Source organism: Larus michahellis, chromosome 4 (assembly GCF_964199755.1).
Source record: "Larus michahellis chromosome 4, bLarMic1.1, whole genome shotgun sequence".
NCBI classification, from domain to species: domain Eukaryota; kingdom Metazoa; phylum Chordata; class Aves; order Charadriiformes; family Laridae; genus Larus; species Larus michahellis.
This window is the reverse complement of record NC_133899.1, coordinates 10,211,294-10,236,069: the sequence shown is the minus strand read 5'-3', so window position 1 is coordinate 10,236,069 and position 24,776 is coordinate 10,211,294. Positions and strand designations below refer to the sequence as shown.

At 40.8% G+C, this 24,776-nt stretch overlaps 1 protein-coding gene across 1 annotated transcript in view; it reads right to left on the bottom strand.

Annotated features, from left to right (window-relative positions):
- Positions 1 to 24,556, bottom strand: part of CDH5 (cadherin 5) — a 30,026-nt gene extending 5,470 nt beyond the window's left edge. Inside the window, exons 1-8 of the mRNA XM_074582887.1 lie at positions 24,350 to 24,556; positions 7,388 to 7,590; positions 4,799 to 5,087; positions 4,593 to 4,709; positions 3,674 to 3,838; positions 3,069 to 3,256; positions 1,049 to 1,302; positions 327 to 469 (exon numbers count right to left, since the gene is read on the bottom strand). Of these exons, the coding sequence (XP_074438988.1) occupies positions 327 to 469; positions 1,049 to 1,302; positions 3,069 to 3,256; positions 3,674 to 3,838; positions 4,593 to 4,709; positions 4,799 to 5,087; positions 7,388 to 7,576 (1,345 nt within the window). The 5' untranslated portion in view covers positions 7,577 to 7,590; positions 24,350 to 24,556. The remainder of the gene's footprint in view (positions 1 to 326; positions 470 to 1,048; positions 1,303 to 3,068; positions 3,257 to 3,673; positions 3,839 to 4,592; positions 4,710 to 4,798; positions 5,088 to 7,387; positions 7,591 to 24,349) is intronic.
- Positions 24,557 to 24,776: the final 220 nt, after the last annotated feature.

Below are 24,776 nucleotides of genomic sequence, written 5' to 3'. Positions count from 1 at the left end.
TATTGGGCTAAAAAATCAAGGATCTATGAGGAAGGTTTATCCGTGTTTCCCAAGCTGCTTCCTTTCCTTATGCCCTTTTTATTCCTTGTAACAATCTGAATGCATTTTCATAATAGCTAGGGGCCAAATCTTAAAACTGTATTTGACCTGCTTGTAGGTACTCATTTGATTTGGAAGATTATTGTGCAAACCCTGCAAGCTTCCCTTTCATGCATAGTTTAGTGGAAGCAGGCTCTCGGCTTGTGGATTTCCTTTTTGATACATTACAATCCTGCTGTAAAGTCGTACACCGATTTCTTTCCAATAGGGAAGTGGGAAGCGCTTACCATCTTCAAGGATTTCCTGAGCTGCGACAGTGATGTTGTATGAGGAACTGAATTCTCTGTCCAGGGGCTTGGGAAGTTGAATAATTCCAGTATCGGATACCCTAATATAGTCTCCGCTAGGACTAGCTCTTCGTCGAAGAAATCTGGTTTTTGTTTAAAAAGAGATATGTCAAGGCAAGGATGATAATACTGTGTTTCACTTCGGCTCTTCATTGTGGAAGGTCAGAGAGTTCTTGTGTGACAAATTACATTAATATCTTGACCAGGCGGTCTCAGAATATTTCCCTAAGATTATGCAAGCTGTGAGAGCAAAATCTATCAGTTTGAAAAGTTTCAGATTATTGTCTTTTGCTGTTTCAGAAGTCTATTTTCTTGTCAAAGCAAAAGCTTGAGGGAGTTATCAAAATAAAAAAAATATAACAATAAATTATAACCATGTAAATATATCCAGGATTATGCATTTTCCTGTAAGTGTGCAAGTGCTTTATCAGTAAGTTTATGTGGTAATTACATGTGTAAATGTAATTTATGTTCATATTTGTTGGTTACAATATATACCCATGGCTGCAGTGCTGGAAAAATCAAATCAGATTTATTTTTTTTTCTTTTGGCATGCAGATTCTGAAAAATAGGGTCAAAGTCTCAGTTCTTTGTGAAATTCTTGGAATTGTTAACAAATTCTCCACTTCAAAATAGAATTACTAAAGCTGGTGTTGCCTTACCTGATTTTCCGTTTAGCTGCGTCGGGGTCGTGTGCCCAAACTGAACCAAGTGTTCTTATTTCTGGATCGTTTTCCCTCACTTTAAATTCATATGGTAGTTTAGTGAAGACTGGAGGCTCATCGACATCGGTGACTTCAATGGTGACTGTTGAAATGCTCCTAGAGCCACCGACTTTAAAATAGCGAAGATCAACTGTGGGATCTGTCGCTTCAATGTTAAACCTGTATTCTGCTACTTTTTCGAAGTCCAGGGGCTAAAGAAAAGACAAAGACAGATATTCTTCCTTTGGAGATGTCTAAGTAAACTTTGCATGATCTATGCAAATATAAGATCTGTGTGCTAATTCATGTTTGGGACTATTTCCAGTTTGCATCTCAGCTAGCCTCTTGGGGGGGAGTATTTCCAAACTGAACTTCTCTTTCATAAATAGAGTGGCTTGAGCAGCTCTGGTTTTGAACAGGTTCATCGGGTATTCTGAGTTCAGCGAGTATTTCTTGGTTTAAATAATTTTCTTTTTTTTTTTTTAATTCTAGAATTTTTAATTCTAAAACAAACTAACAAAACTTGTTTTTCTCAAAGGCTGGGGGCCAGATTCCTCTTCTTTGCTAGGCTTTCTGTTCTGAAGCCATTCGAGGCAGACTTTGTAGCTGCACTAACTGATAGCTGGGGCAGTTAGTGATAAACGACATCCGCTTCCATGTTTTTCCCATTGCCTGAGATTACAAAAGGAATCCCACAATGGAGGGTGGGCAGGAGGCAGGGCAGTAAGAAATGCCCGAGCTATCTCTCATTTCAAAGTTTGGGCCCCTCTGCACTATTGCCTGAGATTACAAAAGCACCCTGAACTACGCAGTGGTTAATTGTGGGGACTCGTGTTTTTCCCTTTGAGCAGACATTGCAAATGGCAGTGATAGTCCTTCTCTTGGCAGTTGGAATTTTATCTCACATGGCTGTATATTTAAAATTATGACATGTGCATGGCCAAAAGTGTGTTACAAAGCAGTGGGGTGAACTCGGCCCGCTGTGTGTTAAAAGATGAGCTGATTCCAAATCACCCAGTGTGTGTACGCGTGGGGACTCTTATTGCTCCTCCTCTGGGCAGAAGTTGGAAGCAATGTGTTCCTCAGGTCCTGGGAAGACCAGGGGAAGGGCTGCATTTGGAGAAGGAAAGCTGCTCACACCTAGTGTCACCACAGCTGAAGACCTTTCTGCCCGTCTTGGAATACTTGGTACTTTTTTCCCTTAAAGTTTTCTTCTCTTCTTAATGGCATTTCTAGTTTTAAGAGTTACAGAGAGACATTTGAAAGTTAAAAACATGTTCCTGTCAATTTGAGGATTACAGGAGGTGATTTATAGTGCTCCCTCCTCTTTTTTTTAACTGTAAGTCAATGAAATCAATGAACTCTTGGCTTGGCAGTGCTCTGCACAACGGAGGAATGTCCCTTGGTACAAATCAAGCAGGTTTGAGAATTAAAAAACAAAGAACAAACCATAATATAGGCTTTGGAGAGTCCAGACCCTTTTAAAGAGTTGTAAGGAATTAGTGGGAAAGCTCTGAAAATACCCTGAGGCGAGTAAGGGAGCTGTGGCTCAGACTGGAGCAAGTGCCAGACTATAAAGAGCACTTTTAGAAGAGCGTCAGGTGGACTTGCTCACATTTTCTGTTTTGGTTTCACTTGGGCTGCAGAAGGGAAAGATTTTTTGACTTGGTCAGTTGGTTCAACTCCTAAATTCACAGACTCTTTGAAGCATCTGAATATCTGAAGTTTGAGAGGAGCCCAAAGGGCATAACCGGAGTATTGACATAGTCCCCACAGTAACTCTAGATTTTCCCAGGCCTGGCAGTTAAATTGAGCTAGTAAATCCCCAGCTCTCCTTCTCACACAGCAGGGGCTTCAGGATGAACATATTTCCTGCTAACTTCCACGCATATTCTTTTTTTTCCTGTCGCTAGTCCCAAACACTCTTGTTACCCATGGAAAAACAAAATAATCCTCTTTTTGTTACTGGGAAAAGTACCTTCTTTGGCCTAATGATTCCTTCATTTGTGAATGGATTTGCTACAATTTCAAAGGTATCCCTGTAATCTCCTCTGACAAAACTGTATGTTGTATTTCGGTGTTGTGGTTCATCAATATCTTCTACTTTGACTCTGCCAACTTCTCCTCCTACTGAAATGTTTTCAGGAACTCTAAAGTGAAATGATGCTGTTAAAAACAAAGCAACAAAAAAGACATAAAGACTGTGCACGTGGAAGTTAGGACTTAGTTAAAAATTGCTCTTAGTTTATAGACATACAAGAAAAATATTTCATTGAGGATTCCGCATTATGTATCTCTACAGACAGCACTTCTGATGTATTTTTCATAAAAGTATAATTAATTCTCAAAATTGTCAAGATCTTGTACAAAGTGATGAAATTAATAGTGATTTTTATTTTCTCCTCTAGGTGTGTGTCACCCAGGAAATGGAGCTAGGGCTGGAATGCGGAAGACCTTCTGAATATGTAAGATTCTTTTGTCTACTTTTAAGAAAAGTTGAATTGTGCTGAACTCTGACATAAATTGGTTATAATCGTGTCAGCCCTTCGTTTCCAAATAATACCGCGCTTGCATTATACTTACGGTGTTTGAATACTGGGAAGTTGTCGTTGATGTCGGTTAAAGTGATAATGACTGTAGCTGTGCTTGAATCCCCAGAAGACCCTGGAGCATCTTTTGCTTTAACAACGATTTCATATGTTGATTGATTCTCTCTGTCTAGATCAGCCCTTGTTGTAGAAATCACACCTTTGAAAAATTAACATTGAATATGATTAGATTTTGCAACATGTCCAACATCTCTTAATTTTGACAGCAAATTTTTGCCTTATGCCACACATTCAGCTTTAAGTAGCATTTCTACAGTGGTATTTTTCTATGGTTAGAAATGTTAAAAGTCTTTCTACATGACAGAATATTTAGGAGATTCTGTACAATACCTTCCTTTAAACTGATCTTTGCTACTTGGAAACAATTTAATGATGTCTAAACTTGGTCACTACAGCATCTAGAGAGTTTGTCTGAGCACCCCTTCATCCGAGTTGTTTGCTCCAGAGAACTAGTACGGCTACAAAAGATACTGACATTATTTTTAAAACTGGGCAAAATTTAAGCAAGAAAGTTTAGGAAAGCAAAGGGTTGAGTTTACTGATTATTGAGTGCTGCTTTGGAATTTATGTATTCCCTTCTGCTGTATGGTCAAACGAAACGGTATCTCTGCTAAACTGAAAACATGAACTGATGTTAGCTCCTAGTGAGTCTCTTCATCAGTGGGAAAAAATGACCTTTTATCTTCTCATTTAGTTCATAGCACCTGATATCCTGACTTTATTAGTTCATTTGCAGATGCAGACACTGGTATTGTGTGGGTGAATGAAAAATCTCTCTAAATTATGGTTAAAATTATATTTTTGAATTATTATCCCGCTTGTCCAGAATGAAAAAGGCTTAAACTGTGTTTTCTTCAAAGTGTAAGGTAAGGACATTTGTGTATCTGACCTACCAGAGTCATCAACTGTGAAGTATTCGTCTCCTTTAATGACTTGGTACGTAACCGTGGCATGACCTGTAACTGTTGGGTCATCAGCATCTACAGCTGTCACTTTGGTGACTGAGGTTCCTAGAAAAGGATTTTCAAACAGCATATTTAGTATAAATTCTGCTTTTTAACCAGAGACATGAAGGGAAATGAGTGATGGAAGAACGTACCTACTGGTGACATTTCTGGGACAGATCCATTGAATACCTTTTGTACAAACACAGGGACATTATCATTAATATCATAAACCTTGATAATGAATTTAGATGGGGGTTCCAGTGACTGGTTGTTTCTTCTGTCAATAATGAGGGCTGTCAGCTCATACTCTGCTTTCTTTTCTCTGTCAAGCCTCTCAAATGCATATACATCACCACTGGTTTCTTCGACTTTAAAAATGGTGTTGGCATATTCACCTTCAATAATGTACTTAGCGTTGTTGTTCCGTACACTTGATGTGATCTAGGAGGAAAGTGTAATTCAAAGAGATAAAAGTGAGCTCTGGCACAGATGCAGCACAATTTCTACCAGGAGATACACAGTCATGACTTCTTCAGACGGAGTTTGAAACCAGAATAGCAATCAAGACTTCAGATGTCATCTGGAGAATCACTAAACAAACAGCACCACAGCAGCTACAGCCATGCAGGGTTATAGAGTGAGACTTGCATCCACACTGAAAATTGCTTGCTTATATATCGAGTAGCATTTTTTTTTTTCAGATCGTATCTCATATTTCCTAAAGATATAAATTGCTCATGCAGTTAACACATAGAAATCATTAACCTCATTATGTCTGAAATAGGACCTGCCACCACGTTCAGTTTGAGCTGCTCTTGTTTGCAAGTAACCTTCTGATTTTGCTTAGATTTCACAGAATTACAGAATCAAATCTATATTCACAGCTATTATTCAGCATTAGTCTCTATTACGTAGCATTTAGCAGGATTCCTGCCATAGCTGACAGATTTCTTGTGTTTAGTCACATGCAGTTTTTGTCATAGTCAGTCTTCAGGCTCATGCTATGGCAGTAAATTTCCACCCCATAGATCTTAAAATTTAGGATTATACGCAATGAAATAGGGATGGATAAAAGGAATGAACATTAATCAGTTTTAAAATGTAATTTAATCCAATCCCAAATGGTTTGGCACATTATTTAATCTGCAGATAATCTGATGATTCTTCCCTTTCTGTACCTTCACTCATCTAAGGACACTGATAGCAGGTTTAAACCATAATTTTCTGTGCACTATATCAGCATTCTTATTTCAGCAAGCTATTTATCGATAGTTGCTGGGTTGGACCAAGAATTTCTAGTCTTTTGTTACTGATGTTATCATAAATTGCAGCTGTTTGGTAGTTGGGATTTGATTTATCCCATAGTTGTCATTTACTGTTGAACATTCTTTCATTTCTGTTTGCTTTTTTGAAATGTGTCGCTAAAATTTTCTTCCCTTATTCCACATACTGATTCATGCTTCTGGCTGCTGGGGCTGCTGAAGAAGAGTTTACAACTCTGTATATGTAACACGAGAAATAACCTCACCCTTCTCTCAAAGATAGTATAGTCTCTGCCTTCTTTCTCCATTTTCATTTACTTATTCAGTGTAAAGGGTATAGAGTTCCAAGATTGCCTTTTCTAAAACTGAGGGTGAACAGACAAAGGGAAGTAGCCAAGGTCATGAACGATAAAATCAAAACGTATCAGCATATTCCCCCAGCTGTCACTCAGTCCTGCCATGCCGCCACCGTGGCCTTTTTGAAAGGGTTTATCGAGTGTTCAATCCCGCAAAGGCGATGTGCTGAACACAGCCATTGCAAAAGCAATCAGCAGCATTCCCCGCTGAAAGACCGCAGCGCAGGGTACAAAGTGAATTACTCTTATTTAGGACAGCTCCAGGAATAGAAGTGTTCTCCTCAATCTGCTACTGAATTGGTCTGAAATGAAAGAGAGATGCCCCGTGTCAGCTGAGAGCACCCTGTGGCCCCTTCTCCCTCACGCTTTCTGCCGGGAACAGCGCTGATCCGGAAAGGTCCGTTTCACTTTGCCCAGACAGCCCTGACGGATGCTGATTGTTGTACATGGGAGGAAAACGTACAGCTGCATTTATCTGAAAAGTGTCAAAGTAGTTCAATTTGAAAGATGAGATTGGAAGAACTTTGTTGGGGTGATATGCAGTTAATCATAGGACTTTATGAGCGCTGCCCTGAAGAAAATGGGTTTGCAGGCAGGTCAATGCTCGTTATTATTTTTAAAAATTATTTTCTTTCACTTTGTGAAACAAATTTTTTGATTGTGTAACAGTATTCCTAAACATAGCACTTTTGTATCCACGTTGAGAGATGTAAACTGTATGGTTTTTGATGCATATGTTTTTATTAGCTGATCTCCTAGGTTTTTGAAAGAATCTTGAGCTGCCAGAAAAATATCGACATCCATCAGCCGCCAGACTTCCTTCCTGACTGTGCACCCGCGTGCAAAGCAATTGTTTCCTCACTGTGGATGCTCCATACTTGCCATTCTCTAAAATTTATTTCTATTCTTCAAAAGAATTAGAATCCCTTTGACATTATTCTTGATTTACTCCGTGTCCACATTCTTAAGGTTTTAACATGTTAGTGTGTTGGTATTAAGTCCCATTTTTTTTCCCTTTTTTCCCTCTGCTATTCTGCCTAGGCTGCAAACAGGTAATACTTTTCAAGATGCTCATTTGCTGTCTGCATTTGTAATTATTCATTGCTATCAGACTACTATTTACCTTGCCAACGTGGTGCGGTAATGGGGTATCAATCTCTTCTTTGATATGCATTTGGTTCCATATCCAGTCTCTCTTCAGTCGTTTATGACTGGCGCTGTTTGAAGAAAAGTTTTGGTTTGTTTTCTGACTTTCTTTGTCAGCAAATGCTGGAGCCAAGAACAATGAGAAAAGTAGAATAAGGTGGTTCATCTTCTTTCAGGAGCCTAGAAAATAATATAAAATATGAAAACTTTATAAATAACAACAGAATCAGATTAATCAGAGAGAGCACACATAGAAGCGCAAGTGGATTTTCCTTCTGTAGGAAAGTTTGATTACTTTCTGTGTTTCTTTTCATCTGCCGTAGAATCAAAATTTGAAATATCAGGCTTCTTCCTTCTGTGAAACAGTTTTAACTAGATGATACGACAACTGTAAAAAGCAACAAAACTATTTCAATGAAATAAAAAAATGTGCAAGATTTGAAAACTAGCATAAAATCCAGCATCCACTGGAGCTACCAGAGTTAACCTGCAGAGAAGATTCCGCAGGGAAGGTTGCCCGTTGCAGAGCGGAGCTGGAGGGGACAGTGGTCACGGGAAGCAAAGGCTGAGCCAGATCAAAGTTTATCTCAACTTGAAAGGAAGTGTTCCAGCTTGACAAATCCAAATGCAATGTTTGGGTTTGGCCTGACACAAAATATGCCCAAGTCAGTATCTTCAAATGGAAAATATTGATTTAGAATGAAATCTGGTTTTTTGATGAAAAAAATGATTCATGTGAAATTTTCAATCAATTCCAAGTACAATATAGCAAATTACCTTGCTGATCGATTCAATTCCTTGTCTTTTGAAACATTTGAAGACACATAAGTTCATTTATCCCTGTTCTCAGGTTTTGCCATCTAAAACATGGTAAAACCTGAGAAGAGGGGATACATAATTTGTGAAACATAATTTGGGCAATTATGCTCAGGTGAAACTGTATTTTTTTGTCATACGTTAATATAAGCAAACCGTAGGCCTGACACTCAGATTGAGAAGTTATTTTAATGTAGCCAAGCTGATTCCTTTCCTTAGTAAATTTCCCCTTCCCAATATAAAGGACTGTCAGGGAACTTTAATGCTCAAATAATCAGACTTTAAATTACACATAAATGACTTTCCATTAGCTTTTAGGAGCTGTCAGCATGCACATCAAAAATAAAACCATTAATTGTGATAGAGAAGTTGCCATCACACAGGTTGCTTGATGCGAGATTAAATTAATATTTTCGGCGGGAAGGTGCTGAAACGTTTCCAGAATTACTCTTTGGTAACTAGGCAATCAGTGTTATCCCGTGGTGCAGCATTGTTGGCAGTAAAAAGACCTTATTTACCATGAAAATTTGCTTTCCTGTACTTTTCTCTCTCCTAGATTGTTGTACACAAGCTGAGGAACGCTCCTCCTCTGTGAGTGTGTAGGAAGTGAGCAAATAAGGTGGCTTTGAAGTTGCTCTATAATAGCTAAGCTGCATTTTATACAGTTTTCTGGATTCATGTAAAACATTTTGACTTAGCTAGATTTTTGTATTCTCTGCGCTTACTTTGGCTCCTAATACTTTTAGGAAAATGAGTGAGATTTAGTTGCTTTGCTTTGTTTTATTTGTGTACACGGACATTTTACAACTGGAAACTGGAAGGCATTGGTAATGGTTCTGTTGTGATCGCATAGTCTTTTATTCATAAAATTACAAAACATGATAACCAAAGGAAACCAACTTCTGTTGTTGCTGTGGTACAGCGGAGATCTCTGGCACTGCTGTAGTGCAGAGATGAGCTGGGAAAACTGGGGACAATACTGCTCAGTAGTATTTTCCCAGTCTCTTCCTCTCTTAGCGCTGCGTTTGGAGCCTGCCGTGCCCTGTCGCCCTCCTCGCGGTACCTCTCTCGCTGTCGTGAGGGCGATTACCGATACCAGCCGCTCCGGGACCTTTGGTGTCCTCACACAGGGACACTGCTTATTGGACACTGAAGGCTGGAATTCATTAGGAGTGGACTGTTATCTGCACAGGAGCTCCGGGACTGCAGTAATATCCTGATTATTGCCGAATATCCATGCAGCAAATGCAAACTCTCCTTTGAAGTAGGTGCCCTGTACGTGTTTCACAGTTCAGGCCTCGTTTGAAAGCTTGGCCATTAATACTGAAAGCGCTAGACTGAATCTTTTAAAATATATGCACATTTCAGCTGAAACCCAAGCTACCCCTTCCACTCAGCAAATCCATCTTTTTGTTCTTAGATTTTTGAGGGGGCTTCACTGCCTTTAACTCCCCATTAATGGATTCCCTGTTAGTCATTGTCCAGCCTCCTTGGTAAATTAACGGTTCCTTTATGAGCAGTTTGGTGGCATTTGGTCTGCCCTCTGGGATGCCCTGTAGGTTGAACACAGGCTGGGATATAGAAGAGCCTTTTGCAAAAAATGGCTTCTGCTTTGTGCTTGTCATCTTTCAAAACGTCTCATTTTGGTGGAAGTGACACTGCCCGCTCGAGCGCTCGGCATGCTCTCTGTTTTAGGGGCGTTTGATCTCCGTGGCTCTGTAGGACAGGCTCACTCCCAGAAGACTTCCTCTATGATACCGAGCAAGTTTTCCATTTGGCAGGTGGAAGTCTGTTGCTGTTGAATCCGTAGCGGAATTCATCACAATATTTAAGAATACCCTTCTTTGGCAGCACATACAAACACTTCAGGAGCAGGCCCCTGCTGAGCAGTGACTGGATAAGGGCACTGTCCTGGTGTGAAGGCCACGTTCCATGGATGTTAGCTCTTGACAAACTGTACTAAATGCTTTCTCTTTTTCTGGCCATGATAGTTTTCCTTTCCAGCAGATCTCCTTTGAAATGCCAGAGGTAGTAGCAGGAGAGAGATGTTCCCGTGCCCGAGCAGGGGAGAGCATTCCCATGGAGGCAGGAGCAAGAAAACTTCTGAGGGGTGACAGCAGATGACATGTAGGGATTGGCTTTTGCTTTCTTCTCATGTCCGCTGTGGCAGCTAGGACTGAGATAAGGATGTAAGACGCACCCTTTCACGTAATGACCCCCCTCCACACACTTCCGGAGAAGGGGACAGCACAGGACGTGCTGGGACCGGCCTCTCCCATGCTGCCACAAGGTCCCATCGCTGGGCTACCTTAGTGTGCAGTCACCCGTTACCCCTCTGTCTCTGACTGATTAGACCAATAATTCAAACTTTTTTCAATTTAAGCAGGGACCATAAATGTTCCTTAAAGTTAGCAAGGGAATGGTTTATTCAAATAGTGAAGTTTCTTGCTTTGCTCTTAAATTTCCTTTCAGCAAATGATGTTTTTTTTCACCAACATTACTCATTTTATGTGTTGAATTATTTTAGCGAATAACTCTTGGTCTGCAGGGTACTATAGACAGTTAACTGAGAAATTCTGGTATTCAAACTGATTTATGGAACACATGACTCATATGGTGTAGTTTCTTTTCCCAGACTGGGAGTCATTATTAAAGAAATGTCAGGTGGAGATACTGACAATACTGCACTAATTAAAAGTTTGCATTTTACAAGTTGTTTTGGTAAGTAATCAACTGTAAAGTTGATGATCAGCTAATATAAAGAAGGTGTCCGTGTTATAAAAACACATTTGATGAAATATTCTTATGAACATTTGTGTTGGGTTTTTTTTTTGTGGTATTTGCTTCCTATCTGGTTTACTCGTTGCTCTAAAAATGTTTATTAATGCGTATGTGAGGTTAGTTTAGTTAGCAAAGAAATTTAAAGAAAGTTAAACCAGGTTTCTGTAAGGAGACTTTGGTTAATGAGCAAACAGTTGTAGCTGAAATGATGTATTTTTCTGGTTGATTGGACTAGAATCTTATGTTACTCTTAGAGGATTTTTGTTTTTGAAAACCATTCTGAAAAACAGAAATATTGCTAGAAATAGTGATGAAGAACATCCTAAGAGAGGATTTTGCTTAAAGTGGCTATCGTACACCAAAAAAGAAATAAATTTTAAAAGGTTTGTGGCAGTGTTGTTCAAATAATTTGCATACCTGATTGTCAGAAAAGCTGGAAATTAAATTATTATTGATGATTGAGCTGGAAACAGTATGATTTTTTTTGCTTACAGTATCTTGGTTGGAATCTGAACCATGTAAATGAAAATGAAAAATCCCATGCAAAAATGAGTTTCATCAAAGCAGAAAATACTAACAAAATGACTGATAAATCAATACTGTAGGACATAATCTATTCCATTCCACAGGACTGGAGATGTTGCTGTTTCTGGTTGTTAATCAAACCTCAGCTGTCCCGCCTGCAGCCATGTAAATGTAGGGAATACTAAATACCCAAAACACTATATTCAGTCCGTCGGGCGAAGGCGAGGGATGTGCAGCCCGACCTGCCCTTGCTGCGGGTGCAGGACTGGCCCTGTGGTAGCCTGGGATGGTGCCTGCCCACGGAGGTGGGCTGGCTGCGTAAAAGAGAAAAAAAAACCAAGAAAAACTTTCAGGAACTTTCTTGACCAGAGTTTTGTCAGAAAAATTGACTTTGGATAGCTTTAGTTTAATAAGTATTTATTTTCTGACTCTTTCTCCTGCTCTTATCTGCTGTGCCCTCCCCAGTAGCTCTCTGCAAAAAATTCTGTTGAAATTGCTGTGGATTAAACCTAACAATACAGAGTAGACAACACTTCAAAATTGGTGGTTTTTTCAGATGCAAAAAATTTGATACATGATCTAAACGCCTCTGAAATTACTATGCTCCATGAAGCCATGGTAGATACAACGACAGCAGAATCTGACCCAGTGACAAGTAACAAACCGACCCTGAACAACCCAGAATCCATTTTTAACATTAATTTCTCATTTAGATGATGTTTAAGACCAAAGGTAAATGTGTGAATGCAGTGAGCAGTACGAAACGGCAAGGTACCATACCAAACACAGGAGGGGAACGCATTCTCTTTTTCTCGGTGACACCTGCAGTTTAAAATGTGCTTCGCTTGCTTTGCAGAGGGAGCATGTTTGTATGCAGGCAAAACAATATTAAAACAAAATAGTCCTAGCAATACTTAACGCTGCCTTTCAGGCACCTTCAGCGGCTGTGCAAGCATAAGTTGATAAAGCCTCCTCATTTCTCTGTGAAAAGTACTGCAGCTGGATAAAAAGCAACATCCCTTTCAAAGGGTGCACTTGAAGCACAGAGGACTGGATGTGTTTGCCATCTCCTGATGGTGGACCCGGGTCAGGAGCAAAACAGTCTTAGATTTTGTTCTCTCGGTTTCTTCATCTCATAATTAAACAACATTGCTCCAACCAGCTTCTAACGAACCCCGAGAAACGCGGCAGCAGAGCAAGGACATCGCTGTCGTTGTTACCTGCGCTCCAGCTTCTGCTTGGCATCCAAGTGGTGAGAACGTGATGCTCCGTCGCGGCCGTGAGCCCCAGCGCGAGAAGGGCTCAGGGCACCTAGTGAGTACAGTGGGAAGGGGAACTAGGGTAGGGCCACAAACTTTAGTAACGTCACTCAAAAAAACTGCTTAAGTGAATTGTGCAACACTGGACTTGGAGCAATCCTTTTTTTTTTTCTTGCATCTTCAGATATAATTTGTTTCGGGTGGTTACTCGGTGTTTCTTTTATTTCTTACTAAAGCTGTCTTGTCACATGTCCTTGACAGTGTACAATGATTCATTTAAAAATAGGCTTTTCCTAAGGACACTGTGCTGCTTTTTTGTTTCCAGATTATTGAGCTGATTTAAATGGGCCTAGTGCCTGACTACCTGGTATTATATTTTTGATTGTCCTTATGTCGATTTTATGAATCTGAGAAGTGGTTTTCGCTGATGACTAAACAATCTGGAGTGCAAATGCCCACCTGAAAACTGCTTATAAAATGACTTTTTATATGCATGATAGTACCTTTGAGTAAATAGCCACTTTGATGACTAAACAACCTGGAGTGCAAGTGCCTGCCTGAAAACTGATTATAAAATGACATTTTATACTTGTGATGGAACCTTTGAATGAATAGCCACTTCAGCAATATCTTAACTAAACTTACTACTTTAAAAAAACCCGGCGCGTCCCTCGGCATTGTGAGAGCTCTCCTGCGGGTGTTCGAGGCTGCTCGGTTCTTGCTGTTGACGCTGCAGCACCCTCTGTCAGTATTGCTGAGGAGGTAATTCCACACTTCTAGTTTTGGCTCCTCATATTTTCTTCCAGGGAAAAAAAGAATAATTCTAACCTGAAAGTTCTTTGTGATTTCAGCTCCAAGTTTCTGGTGAGTCTGGGGAGAAAAATGTATTGATGATTTTTTTTCCCCTGTCTGTTCAGCTCACCAGAAAATTCTCTCCTGGGTGATATGAAATACAACTTCATCTCATGGATGGATGGAGTCCTCTTTCAGGAATGAAGAAATTTGGTTATAAAAGACCTATGAATACTTACTATGTATACATTAAAGATTCATCTCCTGGTGGAAAGCAGGCAGCCAAATTGGTCTCCCACTCTTTCTGTATCTCAGATACAGAACTGGCTAAAAATGGGGGAGGCAAGCATTGGTTTGGCTTTTTTTCTTGTTTCTTTTTAAAGAAACAAAGCCTCCCTCCAAGGAAGTGAGTGAGAGCCCGTGCGCTGAAGGTGGGTGAGCGGCAATAATGAAATCTAGATGAATGTCCTCCCCGAGCTTGCATTCCACCAAGGGACGTGCTGGCTCCGGGATCGCGGAGCTGCAGTAAATACCCAGAGAAGGGCATATGAAAAGCCTGTGTGAACCAAAAATATGTATGGTGTAAGAAGGCGTTTACTGTAAACAGAATGATTTTAGAGAAATGAGTGAGGAAGAAAGCTGTAAGGGGTCACAAAGGTCTCCTTTCTTCCTGGCCAAGAGGCTTTTATGGAAAAGGGCTGTACAGATTTGCAGTTTGTTTGCTAGAAGTCACCTCATCCCAGGTCTGAAAGAGAAGCAGGATGAGTCAGATCTCGCAGCAGTACATTCTCCTGGCTTTACTGGAATTTGTTGTATATCAGCGATGTGCCTGATAATAGTTTAGCTGGGTAGATTAACAAAAATAAAAATGTAGGCACGAGTTGAGAAAGACAGACAAGCCCACAGCGGGCTTTGCTAACTTTAGTCTATGGGCAGTGCAGTGCTACACATGCAGTCAGCCATCGTAGGGGCCAGAAACACTGTGCTTCATGCTTTTCTCCATCTTGGCTCTGAATTGCTATGAACCTGACCACTTACATACAGGCATGACCTCCAGGACAAACAGGGGAATGGTTTTGATGGTGATGCTACTTCAGCTCTAACACCGGTTCTTCCAGCGCTGACCTTCAGAGGTACCCCCATGTCTGTACCAGCACAGAGGCACCCCCATACATGTATCAGCACAGAACGTTCTCTGTCCCTCAGCTGGGTGTGCAAGACGTAGTCATGATCGCACTTGGGCTCACAAAAAACTGTTGCAGGTCGGTGCTGATTTTGTTGAGAGAGCTGATTTTGTTGTTGTTTGTTTGGACTTAGATCTTGATTTACTTGTATGTAACACCCATACAGCTTGGAATCAGCTCTGGATTTGGCTTCTGTTAGAATTCAAGAAAACCTCAAACCATATCCTTTTCTGGGAAAACTTGGAAGAGAAGGGCTGGTAGATTGTGCCTAGTTGTTCTGTGTTCTTTAGGGACTGGTAGCCTTTTGTGGATAATGGTGGTGTGAGTACGTCTGGGGATCTGAAACATTTCTGTTTGTGGAAATGCATCACATACACGATCTAATAAAATATTTCTATGTACCTGTAGAGTATGTACATAAGTATGCAACTTCCACATATTTGGAGAGAAGCTAGGGTTTTTTTTTATGCGTCACGTCAAAAATCTTACACACTTAAATTATCCAACCAAGAGGGACTGCTTCTGTGTTTCACGTGCACAAGCTAGGATTCCTTTTCTAATCTTTAATTAAATCATTTTTCTATCGATCTGTAGTAACCTGGTTTTTATCTGAGTGTCTTACTTGCAAATCTGGTAATTGAGAAGCAAATTAAATACATGTTTTAGTTACTGGGCTGATCTTTTAATGGACTTTAAGGAAGCATTATTTTTGGACTAGATAAATTAATAATTCTTGAATCAGCTGCTGCTGTTGAAATGACAGTGGGCTGTTTACGTGAGGGTTGTTTGCAGTGGCAAGGATGATGTATGTGATGAAGGTGAAACAATACTTGGCAATCATTAAAAGGCGCGGTGAGAGCACTGACTAGTTTCTTCTCATTGGATCAATTATGCAGTGTAATTGGTGTCTTAATGGCTGACTGTTTTCCTTTCATTTGAGCATCCTGATATGCCTAGCAAGTAATCCACTGGTCTTCATAAAACTGCTGGCCTTCTGCCTTGCCCAGGAGAGAAATGGCTATGAGGGTCTCTCAGAGCCCCATGGAATCATTAGGTGAGCTTTAAGAATCGTCCTCATTTCGCACTCTCAGCATGCAGATTGTGTGTTGTGCCAGCTGCAGAATCAGTGTCTTCACTCATTTTTCACGACAATGTTATTTGTTATCACAGAGGCTGTAGAGATATTTGAGAGCTGATGGTAACCAATTTGAAACTGAAGAGATACAGTACATGAAGCACTGAAACGTATCTGTTCTGGTGCTGCTTAAGGGTTCTTACTCTGGCCATGCTACTGTAGTCATATAATGCTTTACTACAGAAACCTTCCCTGAAGTGACTCCAAAATGAATTAGAGTGCTTTAAAGAAGCAGCAAGTGGTATTGTCCAGTCTTTCCACGAATAAAGCCTTTTACTTTATACATAAATATGTTAGTACAAAATATAATAAGGGATAAAATGTGTGTAAGCACAGTGCCCAGTGTAAACCTAGCCACTAAACCATTTTGAAGTTCGTTTGTGATTAAATTATTAAGCCAACTTATGACGCTGTTCCATAACAAATAAATATATTCTCATAAAGAGAAGATTTTGGCTTTCTCTTAGTTGCTGCCAGCATGGACAGCATTGAGTTTAAGGTCACAAGCTACTCTCCTATAGCTCTTTGCAGCTTCGGAGCTTTGGGAGCACGTGGATGAGGGCTGAGTGACTCCTAAGGAGCAGGAATATTCCGGTGTTTAGTGAGTATGCTCAAAGCCATAAGCAGAGTTTGGGTGTTGGTACAGAATATTATCACCTCATCATGTGGATTCTGTGCTCTGTTGATTTAGAGCATTCCAATTTTTAAAATCAGTAAGCTCATAGGACCTATGACTAATACGATTTATTTGCTTTGCAGATGTTGCAGGAGTGAAACTAACAATTAAATGACAAAAAATTTGTTCTTGGCTACACGTCTTTTGATGACAGTTGCCAAATGCTGTTGAAATCTGAGCTGTTTTGGGGGGTTAACTTTGCATTATATCCAGCCCTTCTGTTCTGAAACAAGCTAATAAGACGGGTGGGCTAAATCCTGCATGCATAGTTTGGAACCGCAAAGATTTTCCCTATGAATTCTTTGTCCAACATATAAAGCTAAGAAGAAAATATCTCCCATAGAGATTAATTATTGATAAGGGCAGATGCTGAAAATAGTGATGAAGTGCTAGTGTTACAGACAGGCAAAGAACTTCTTCTCTGCCTTATATCCGAAAAGTAGTTTGAGGGATGATGTTGCAGTCAGGGGTACGTGTTCCTGGGAAGGCTCTCACTGACTCTGACGAATGATTGAGGCTCTGTCAGCCTCAGTGGTGTGTTTATGCGCCTTTCTCGCTTGCTTTGAGCCAATTTCCTTTTGCTTGGCTCAAACTGTGGTGGCTCCGGCAGGAGAGACAGAGGTGCAGGCATCTCCCTCAACCCAGCGCCTCCCACACTCAGTGTTTGATTTTTGGGGAGCGGGGATTTGGGTGAAAAGAGGACAAGGGAAATCCTCCAAAAATTCTTCGGCTCATCCCAGTGCTGAAGTGGAATAGTTTGGGTGTAATGGAGGTGTTTGTGATCACTAAAAAGGTTTCTTAAATGTCTCTAAGCAGGAGCTTTGTTTCCTACAATAAATTGTGTGCACATTTCAGAATTGATCTGTTTTGCTGCTGCCCCCTGGTTAGCTCTGCTGTACACAGAGATTAGCCGAAGCTGTCACTGAATGTTTAAGAGTTTGGCCAAGCTGAAACAAAATAAGGTACGCTATGAGAATAATGTATTATAGAGATTTTCCACTTCCTCTTTGTTTCCAGATAAAGCCTTAATATCAGAGATGCTTCCTAGCATGGATCTCTGACTGAGGAGCTTTGATTAAGGAAAAGCCCCTATCCTTTGAGGAACTGCATGCAATAAATATGATTTTTTTTTTTTTTTTAAGTACAACGTAGCTGTGTTTACAGCAAATAAGATTTTTTTTTTGACATTTTCCTTCAACAAAAGCTCAAGAGCAAAAGTATCTGTCTCGAACACAAGCATCAGGCACCGGTCACAGTAATTGATATTTATTGCGCTAACAGTAATCTGAAGCAGAGAAACCATGTTTAGCTGGCTGTGTGTTCTGTGTCCTTTGTCCAGGTTATTCTTCTGGGTAACTGAATGCATTAGTATTTCCTCTGAAACTTAATTTTGTGGCAGATAAAGAAAGCATGTACATAAATCTCTTGTTTTCTGGCTGGGCAGGAGGCTAAAAAAACAGGGTGTGTCTGGATATATTTTGTTTGGTAATTAGCATTCAGTATTTTTCTCCCTTTTTTTAAATGTCTAGTACAAATGTCAGTTCATTCTTCTCTATTTCCTGCCCTTATTCAACTAGACTTCCAGACCAGGCTTAATTAACTTTAGGACCTTTTCTGCCCACCCCTATAGTTACAGTCTTTTCCTGGAACATTTCCATTGTTATAATCGCCATGTGTTGTGAGATGATACAAATGATATTATTACCGCTCCTAGGAATTTACAATGAGCCTTTCAGTATTTTTACCTACAGCTTCGCTCTTGTCAGGAAAATCTCATCTTCTAAATCAAAATAAAACTAAGGAAGCGTATTTCCAGCTTACAGTGCTGATAAAGGGAAGCTGGAGGACTTGAAAATTCCCTCAGACATAGGGAAGCTTCAAAAGATGAGGAAAGCTGCTGTAAGTTTGGTGAAATTTTTTAGAGCTAGACTTTTTTTCTGCATGGGTTTGTTTCCAAGTGATTGTGATTTAACACAGCGTTGTGTTGTGTTGTGTTTTGCTCCGTTATCTATGCGCTGGCTTAAGCAGGTCATTAGTCTGATGAATTCTACAGCCCCAGTCCGGAGGCAGTGAGGGAAGGGGCGCCCAAGGAGAGCTTGCTTCATCAAACTGGTTGCAGCCATGGCAAGTGCTGGTTCAATGGGCCAGACGTGACTGCAGGAGTCACCCTGCTTCAAGGCAGGCTAGGCTTCTGTTTACACGTGGTAAGAAGTCTTTGTGAAAGTGAGAAAAGTGAGAGCTGGGGGCTTCTGGCTGGCTGACATTTCTGCTCATGGGTCTTCTCAAGCCAGGATCTAGGCTGGTGCCCTGCTGGGGCTCGGTGTGGGGAACAGCCTGCGTCCCCCCGGGGGCCGACGGCTTTAAAGTACCCCAACTGTTGGGAAGTTCCTATTCACAGCAGTGCTGCGCTCCCGGGGCTGCTGCCTGCATCCGAAACACAGCTGGAGATACTGCTGAAGCTGAGATGGGAATTCTTTTTTCTCCTTAGTTAGTGGCTGTGTCAGTGGAACGTTTATTTCTCCTACAGCTCATATTTTAATCATGACCACTGAAACCCCCTTTCTTGTGCGAATAAAGCCTTTCTCTTCATTTAAAGAAGCCGAAGATTAATCCTTATAAGGCAGGTAATACAGCTCGCCATTTCACAGCAGGAAAATGACGCAATATATTCCAAAGAGAAATGTGCCCCTTTCTTCCTGTTTGAAACTTAAGCCATCTCCGAGTGCAATTACTCGAGGATTCAGTATCTATTCTAATCCTAAACTCTTACCAAGGCTGCTGCTGGCAAATGTAGTGTACAAAGGAAATGTGTTTGTTAAACGGTGCTACAGATGATAGAGCTCTGCAATGGCTTTGTCACTGTCAAGTTCACATTATTGTCTTTGTAAAACGAACCCATTACAAAAAACATTCCTGCTTTTCGTGCTGTCTGCTTTTTGCCCTCGCTCCTTAATTTCTGTGCTGGATACATGTTTGAGGTGGAGTGCATTGGTAATTGGGATGATGCTAAAATGTCTGTAGTGTAGCAATATTTGTTTATGCTTTAAGGACAGCCTGAAACCCCCTAACATTAACAGGACTGAGCAAATAGACAATAATACTGTTTCATTGTATGTTTGGGTTCATAGATTAGGTGGTGAAAAGCCTGATACCTTATTAGTAGTATTGATTGGTTGGCCTAACCCTAGCATGAGTAAACTGGTTCTCTTGTAGGCAGACCATATATATCTGAAAGATAATGACAATAAAAGCCAGTAAGATAATGCAAATCTCCTCTGAAATTCAGGTCTAGGACTGGAGGCAGAGGGAGGGAGCACCCCACAAAACGAATGGAGAAGCTAAGCTAAAACTCTGTGCCAGAGGAGGTTCTGCCCATGAAGCTGAACCTGTCGCAGGAACAATTCCCATCAATGGCAGGATTTCCTATCATTTGCATGAAAGCTGCATTAGGCCCTTGGTCTCCTCAAGTCTCCTTGTTGCGAGGTAGACTTTGCACTCCTAGAGGATTTCCAGAACACAAATTCATAGCAGATAGCATCATAAAAGGAAGGGGAAAAGGAAGACTGATCCTACCAAAGCACTCCTTAGAAATGTGGACAAAGGCAGGAGAAGGAATTCAACTGTATCCTCCAGATGTGCTGTGGAAGTGGAATTTCCCTTTACGCTGTCATACCCAGTAAGGACAAGGGCCTGTGTGCGCTGCAGATAACCCGCCTTGTGCCCTGTGAACCTTGCCAGGTGCCAGGAGGACCATTCCAGATGTTGCTGGTGGGCTTGGGGAGAGAGGGGGATGCAGAGAAAGGGCTGGCTTCAGGGGGGGCGGAGCCAGATGGGCCACTGCTAATTTGTGGAGACTCAGAATAGGCTTTTTAAAAGAATGTGTAATAGAAACAGGGGAGTCTTTCTCCTAAAGTTTTGGCAAGGGATGATGGTGAAATCCCACAGGTACATGAGAGTTTTGATGACAACTAGACTGGAACAATAAAACTGACCTCTTTGCATTTTGAAAAATTAAGAATTTAAAACATTTCTGCTTTCGGTCTGCCCCTAAGTATTGTGGTGCTCTGTAACTCCTTGCATTTCAGATAGCAATGTTAGGGCAGGAGAATACTCTTCCTCTCCACTGTTCTTTTGGGAAAGTGCCCCTACAATTTCTGTACTGTGTCCCAGGTAACCATGCTTGTCCTTTCTCTAAAATATCAGTCATTTTTCACTCTAAGTTTTGGACTCTTTCATGGATGATACTTGATAACACTGCCACATGCAGCTCCTAATCTTTTGTAAGGCAGTTTTGCTGTCTGTCTCACACACAAATACTTGTCTGGAGAAAAGTCTACCAGAGTGTCCATGCCCCTGCTTGACTCTTTCTGGTTTACTGATGGTAAGTCTTTACTTGGATATGCTCAGAGCCCCCAAACTGAAGCGTAGGCAGTGTGAGCACCTTCAGTGGATGGGTAAGTTTCCCCTCTGCCCTTTCTCTGTCTTTGCCCAGCCCTGGAAAACACGGGACTCCTGAACTCTTCCAGGTCCTGTGAACGTCCGTAGGCTTTAATTAGCACCTAGGAGGGTTGGGTCCCAGATCTGCTCACTGCCTGCCCAACAGACATGTGTAGCAGCATGTGTACAAAATAGACTCGTGCCACAGATAACATCCGTCTCGGAAGTATGTTACGGAGAGAACTTACTTAAAATATTCCGTGCTTATTGACAGATTTGAAATTCAGATGAAGATGAGCGAAACTCAAGTTCTCATTGAATGAAAGGGCTAATTTGTATTCTTGCACTGAAGAACTGTAAACAGGTTCTTCACAATGCTTTCTTATTTTTTTTTATATTTCAAGTACAGACTCATTGCAGAATTTAGGAGGCATGTGGCACGTACATTGGTGAGTGATGTGCATTCCTTTTGCACATCATCATTCCCAGTATTAGTCCTGTTGGTGGCATCCCTGGGTTTGCAGTGGCTGTGTCCTTGGGCGGAGGACAGGCCCTGGTGCAGGATGCCTGCCAGTTTCTTGGCAGCAAAATGGTGGCTCCTGATGATGGCTGTGGCCCCAGTGTGTTGTCTGCTCTCTGTGTTTGCAGTGGAAATACACCTGCATAGGCCCTTCCCATGGAGTAGGTGCTGGGCTGAAGTCCACAGACGGATCAAGCAAACTCATCATGGACCCAACTGGTATCCAGCTCTGGATTTGCTCGGGTCTGTTCTAGTGCAAATTCCTATCACTCTTCAAAGGTGTGTGTGGGGAATTGTTTTACCTTAGTGATTGTGAGCCGGGAATCCCTCTGTCCCAGCAAATCTCCAGCTTACAGAAATAATCACTCTCTGGTTATAGGGTAGAAGGGAAACCAGTCATGTCAGGGCTAAACTTCAAGGGATTTTGATTTGTAAACCCACAAGGATAAAAAAGACATTTGTTTTTAAAAAAATACACCAAAATATTTTCATGGCCAACAAATTTCTCACAAAGTCGGAGAACCTCTTATTGTCTTGTTGGCACTAAGGTTTGTACCTCTGAATTAAACTTCTAGAACCTGAGCAAAAACCGTAATTCTGAACGTGTGACAAAAATAACCGTGAAGATTCCTTACAGAAGGCTCAGCTGCTAGAAATAATCAATTACCTCTATTCTGTCAACCTCTGCTTTTTTAGAAAATGTACAGTATTTGCTGGCCTGTAGTTCTGTAGACATATACCCTGACAAGAAAAAAGAATTTTAAAAAAAGTTTTTATATTTTTAATTTGAAATATTAATTGAAGTAATTGATTTATGGATGCATGGTGAAATCCTTTGTTCCTAAGTGCTATGAATCAGAGGAGCTTCTGAGCCATCCCCAGTGGTTTTTACCTGTATCCTGTTTTCAGTTGTGTTTCGCTCCGCAGAGGCAGGATGTGCAGCAAACCTGGCAGCAAACCTTTAACTCTTTGGGTGGAACTTTCTCTGCCAGAGAAGCGGCATTGAGCCCTGCATCTGGCTCTCTGCAGGCTGCAGAGTGACGCGTAGCTATTTCATGGCATAACTTCAGTGTTAGCATTTGTTTTAAGATGTTTAAAAAACAGTTTTATGATCTTATGTTGAAGAGGAAAGCTTTGGCAAATACTTCTTGTTGCAATGCAGTGCAGCTCTAGCGCTCCGAAAAATAAAGGTCAGGTTTGTGGACAAAGCAGGAATGATTTGTTAATTGAGTTTATCATTCGCTTTCAAATTCCTTTGTTTTATTGTTTGTAACTTCACGTTCTTCTCTATGTTATACTGGACTACTCTAAGGCTTTCCTGTGCTAAATCCTGTGTCCTTTTCTCCTGCTCATCACACTGTATTTAAGGATAAAAAGCAACTCCTGGAGATACTGCAGATAAATTGCAAATCAGCATTTCTGTGATTTGTTTCTGGTATGTTGGTTGTTGTTATAAGGCACAAATTAACCTAAGATGAGAAGCTTTTGTAAATCTTTGTAAATTTTGTAAAGGAGTATCCTTGCTTTTGTCTAATATTTTTTCTTACATGAACATCTATAATACTGTATGCTTTTACAAATGCTGATATAATGATTTATAATCAGTGGAGGCAGAGACACATTGATTAACTATACCTTTGTTAACTGCAGTAGCAACCAACTTTCAATGTTTTCGGTAGCTAAGAGTGGAACAGATTTTCTCACAGAAATTCATCTTCTTCCGTATCTTTTTTTCCCTGCATTTCTTTCCTTCCTTTATCTTTATTACAGCGTGACAACCGGCGCAGTAAGGTACTGTGCACACTGACAGTCCCACTATTGCAGCATAGAGTTCTTACAGAAAAAGCAGTATCAGTTCATCTCTTATGCATAAATGCTTTGTCTCTGCAAGCTGTACAGCAAACTTGTTAGCTCAGGCACTTGCTACAGTATCTTTAGGATAAGATAAAAGCCTTTTCAACCAACTTTTTGTATCAAGCCACTGCTCATAAAATACCTTGTCAGAAAAAGTGGTTCTGTGTGGACCACTGAGATTAAGAAACTTTTAAAGTAAGAAGAGTGGGTCTTTCAGAACAGGGGCTGTAAAACCTGGCAGTCCAGCGTTACAGTGCTAAAGTACCTGGGCTACTTTAAACTTGAGATTTAGGAGACCAAGTCACCAATGTAAACTCCCCTCGAAGCCTTAAACAAATCTCTTAGCAGGAGACATACCAGAGCTGGCTAGTATACAGGCTGGCTTTCACCTCCTCTTGGCCTTGGTCACAGTAAAGCCATAGTACCTTAAAGACAGATACCAAGTCAGCCCCCACTTTGATCAAACATAATTACACCAAGTCACAGCAGAGTGTACGCCTGTCGCTCAGAACAGAGCGAAGCCTGGCACCGTCCTCACCGCGAGGGAAATCCTTCCTGAAAGGGTTAACAGGTGCAACTGGCAATATAATTTCTGTCCCTTTTCCATTAGGAATGAGCATCGGCAACATAATCTAAATATTACAAAACAGAACTACAAAAAAGCAGAAAACGTCTCTTCTTTTAAACAACCTGGGAATATTGTGCTATAGCCCAAGAAAGCCAGAGATTTTCCTCTTCCAGTGTCAATTGTAAACAGCTCTGCTGTTGTCTACACTTACTTTGGTTTAGGTGCCATCGGTGTTAGGCCCAAAGGATTCTGTGGATTTGCATAAAATTCATGGCCTGTCTACTGGTATTTCTTAAATTATTTAAGACATTAGAAGAGATTTTTAGTGGAGGTAAAAAACCTTTGAAATGAACTTTGTAGCCGAAGGGCAGCAAGTGCCGTTTATCCCTTACCTGAGTCGGAGTGGGTGGAGCTTCAGTTTGTTCCCAAATCAGGCAAACTAAAATCAACAGTATCCCAAAATGTGAAGCAGCGTACAGAAAATGAAGATCTAATAGAAAAATCCACTTCTCTTTTCGTTAAGCAATACTGGGAGTGTTCAGCTCTCCAGTCTCCAAGGTTTTCCAGCTGGGAGTCAGTCTTTTCCCATCCTGCATCCCGGCATCCTGTTATTGTTCCAAGTCTTAGTAATACAGTGAGAAAAGGGAGGGGAGGAAATAAGATAAACTTAGCCTTATTATTGCTATACCTACTTATTTGTTGCTGACTCTAATGAGGGAGCTGAATAAAAGGAAATTGGCTCAGAGAGAAAGACAAAAGTTGGTATGTTATTTAGTATTGCTTTATAAAGAGTTTTAGGAGTTAGCAAACATCTGAAAG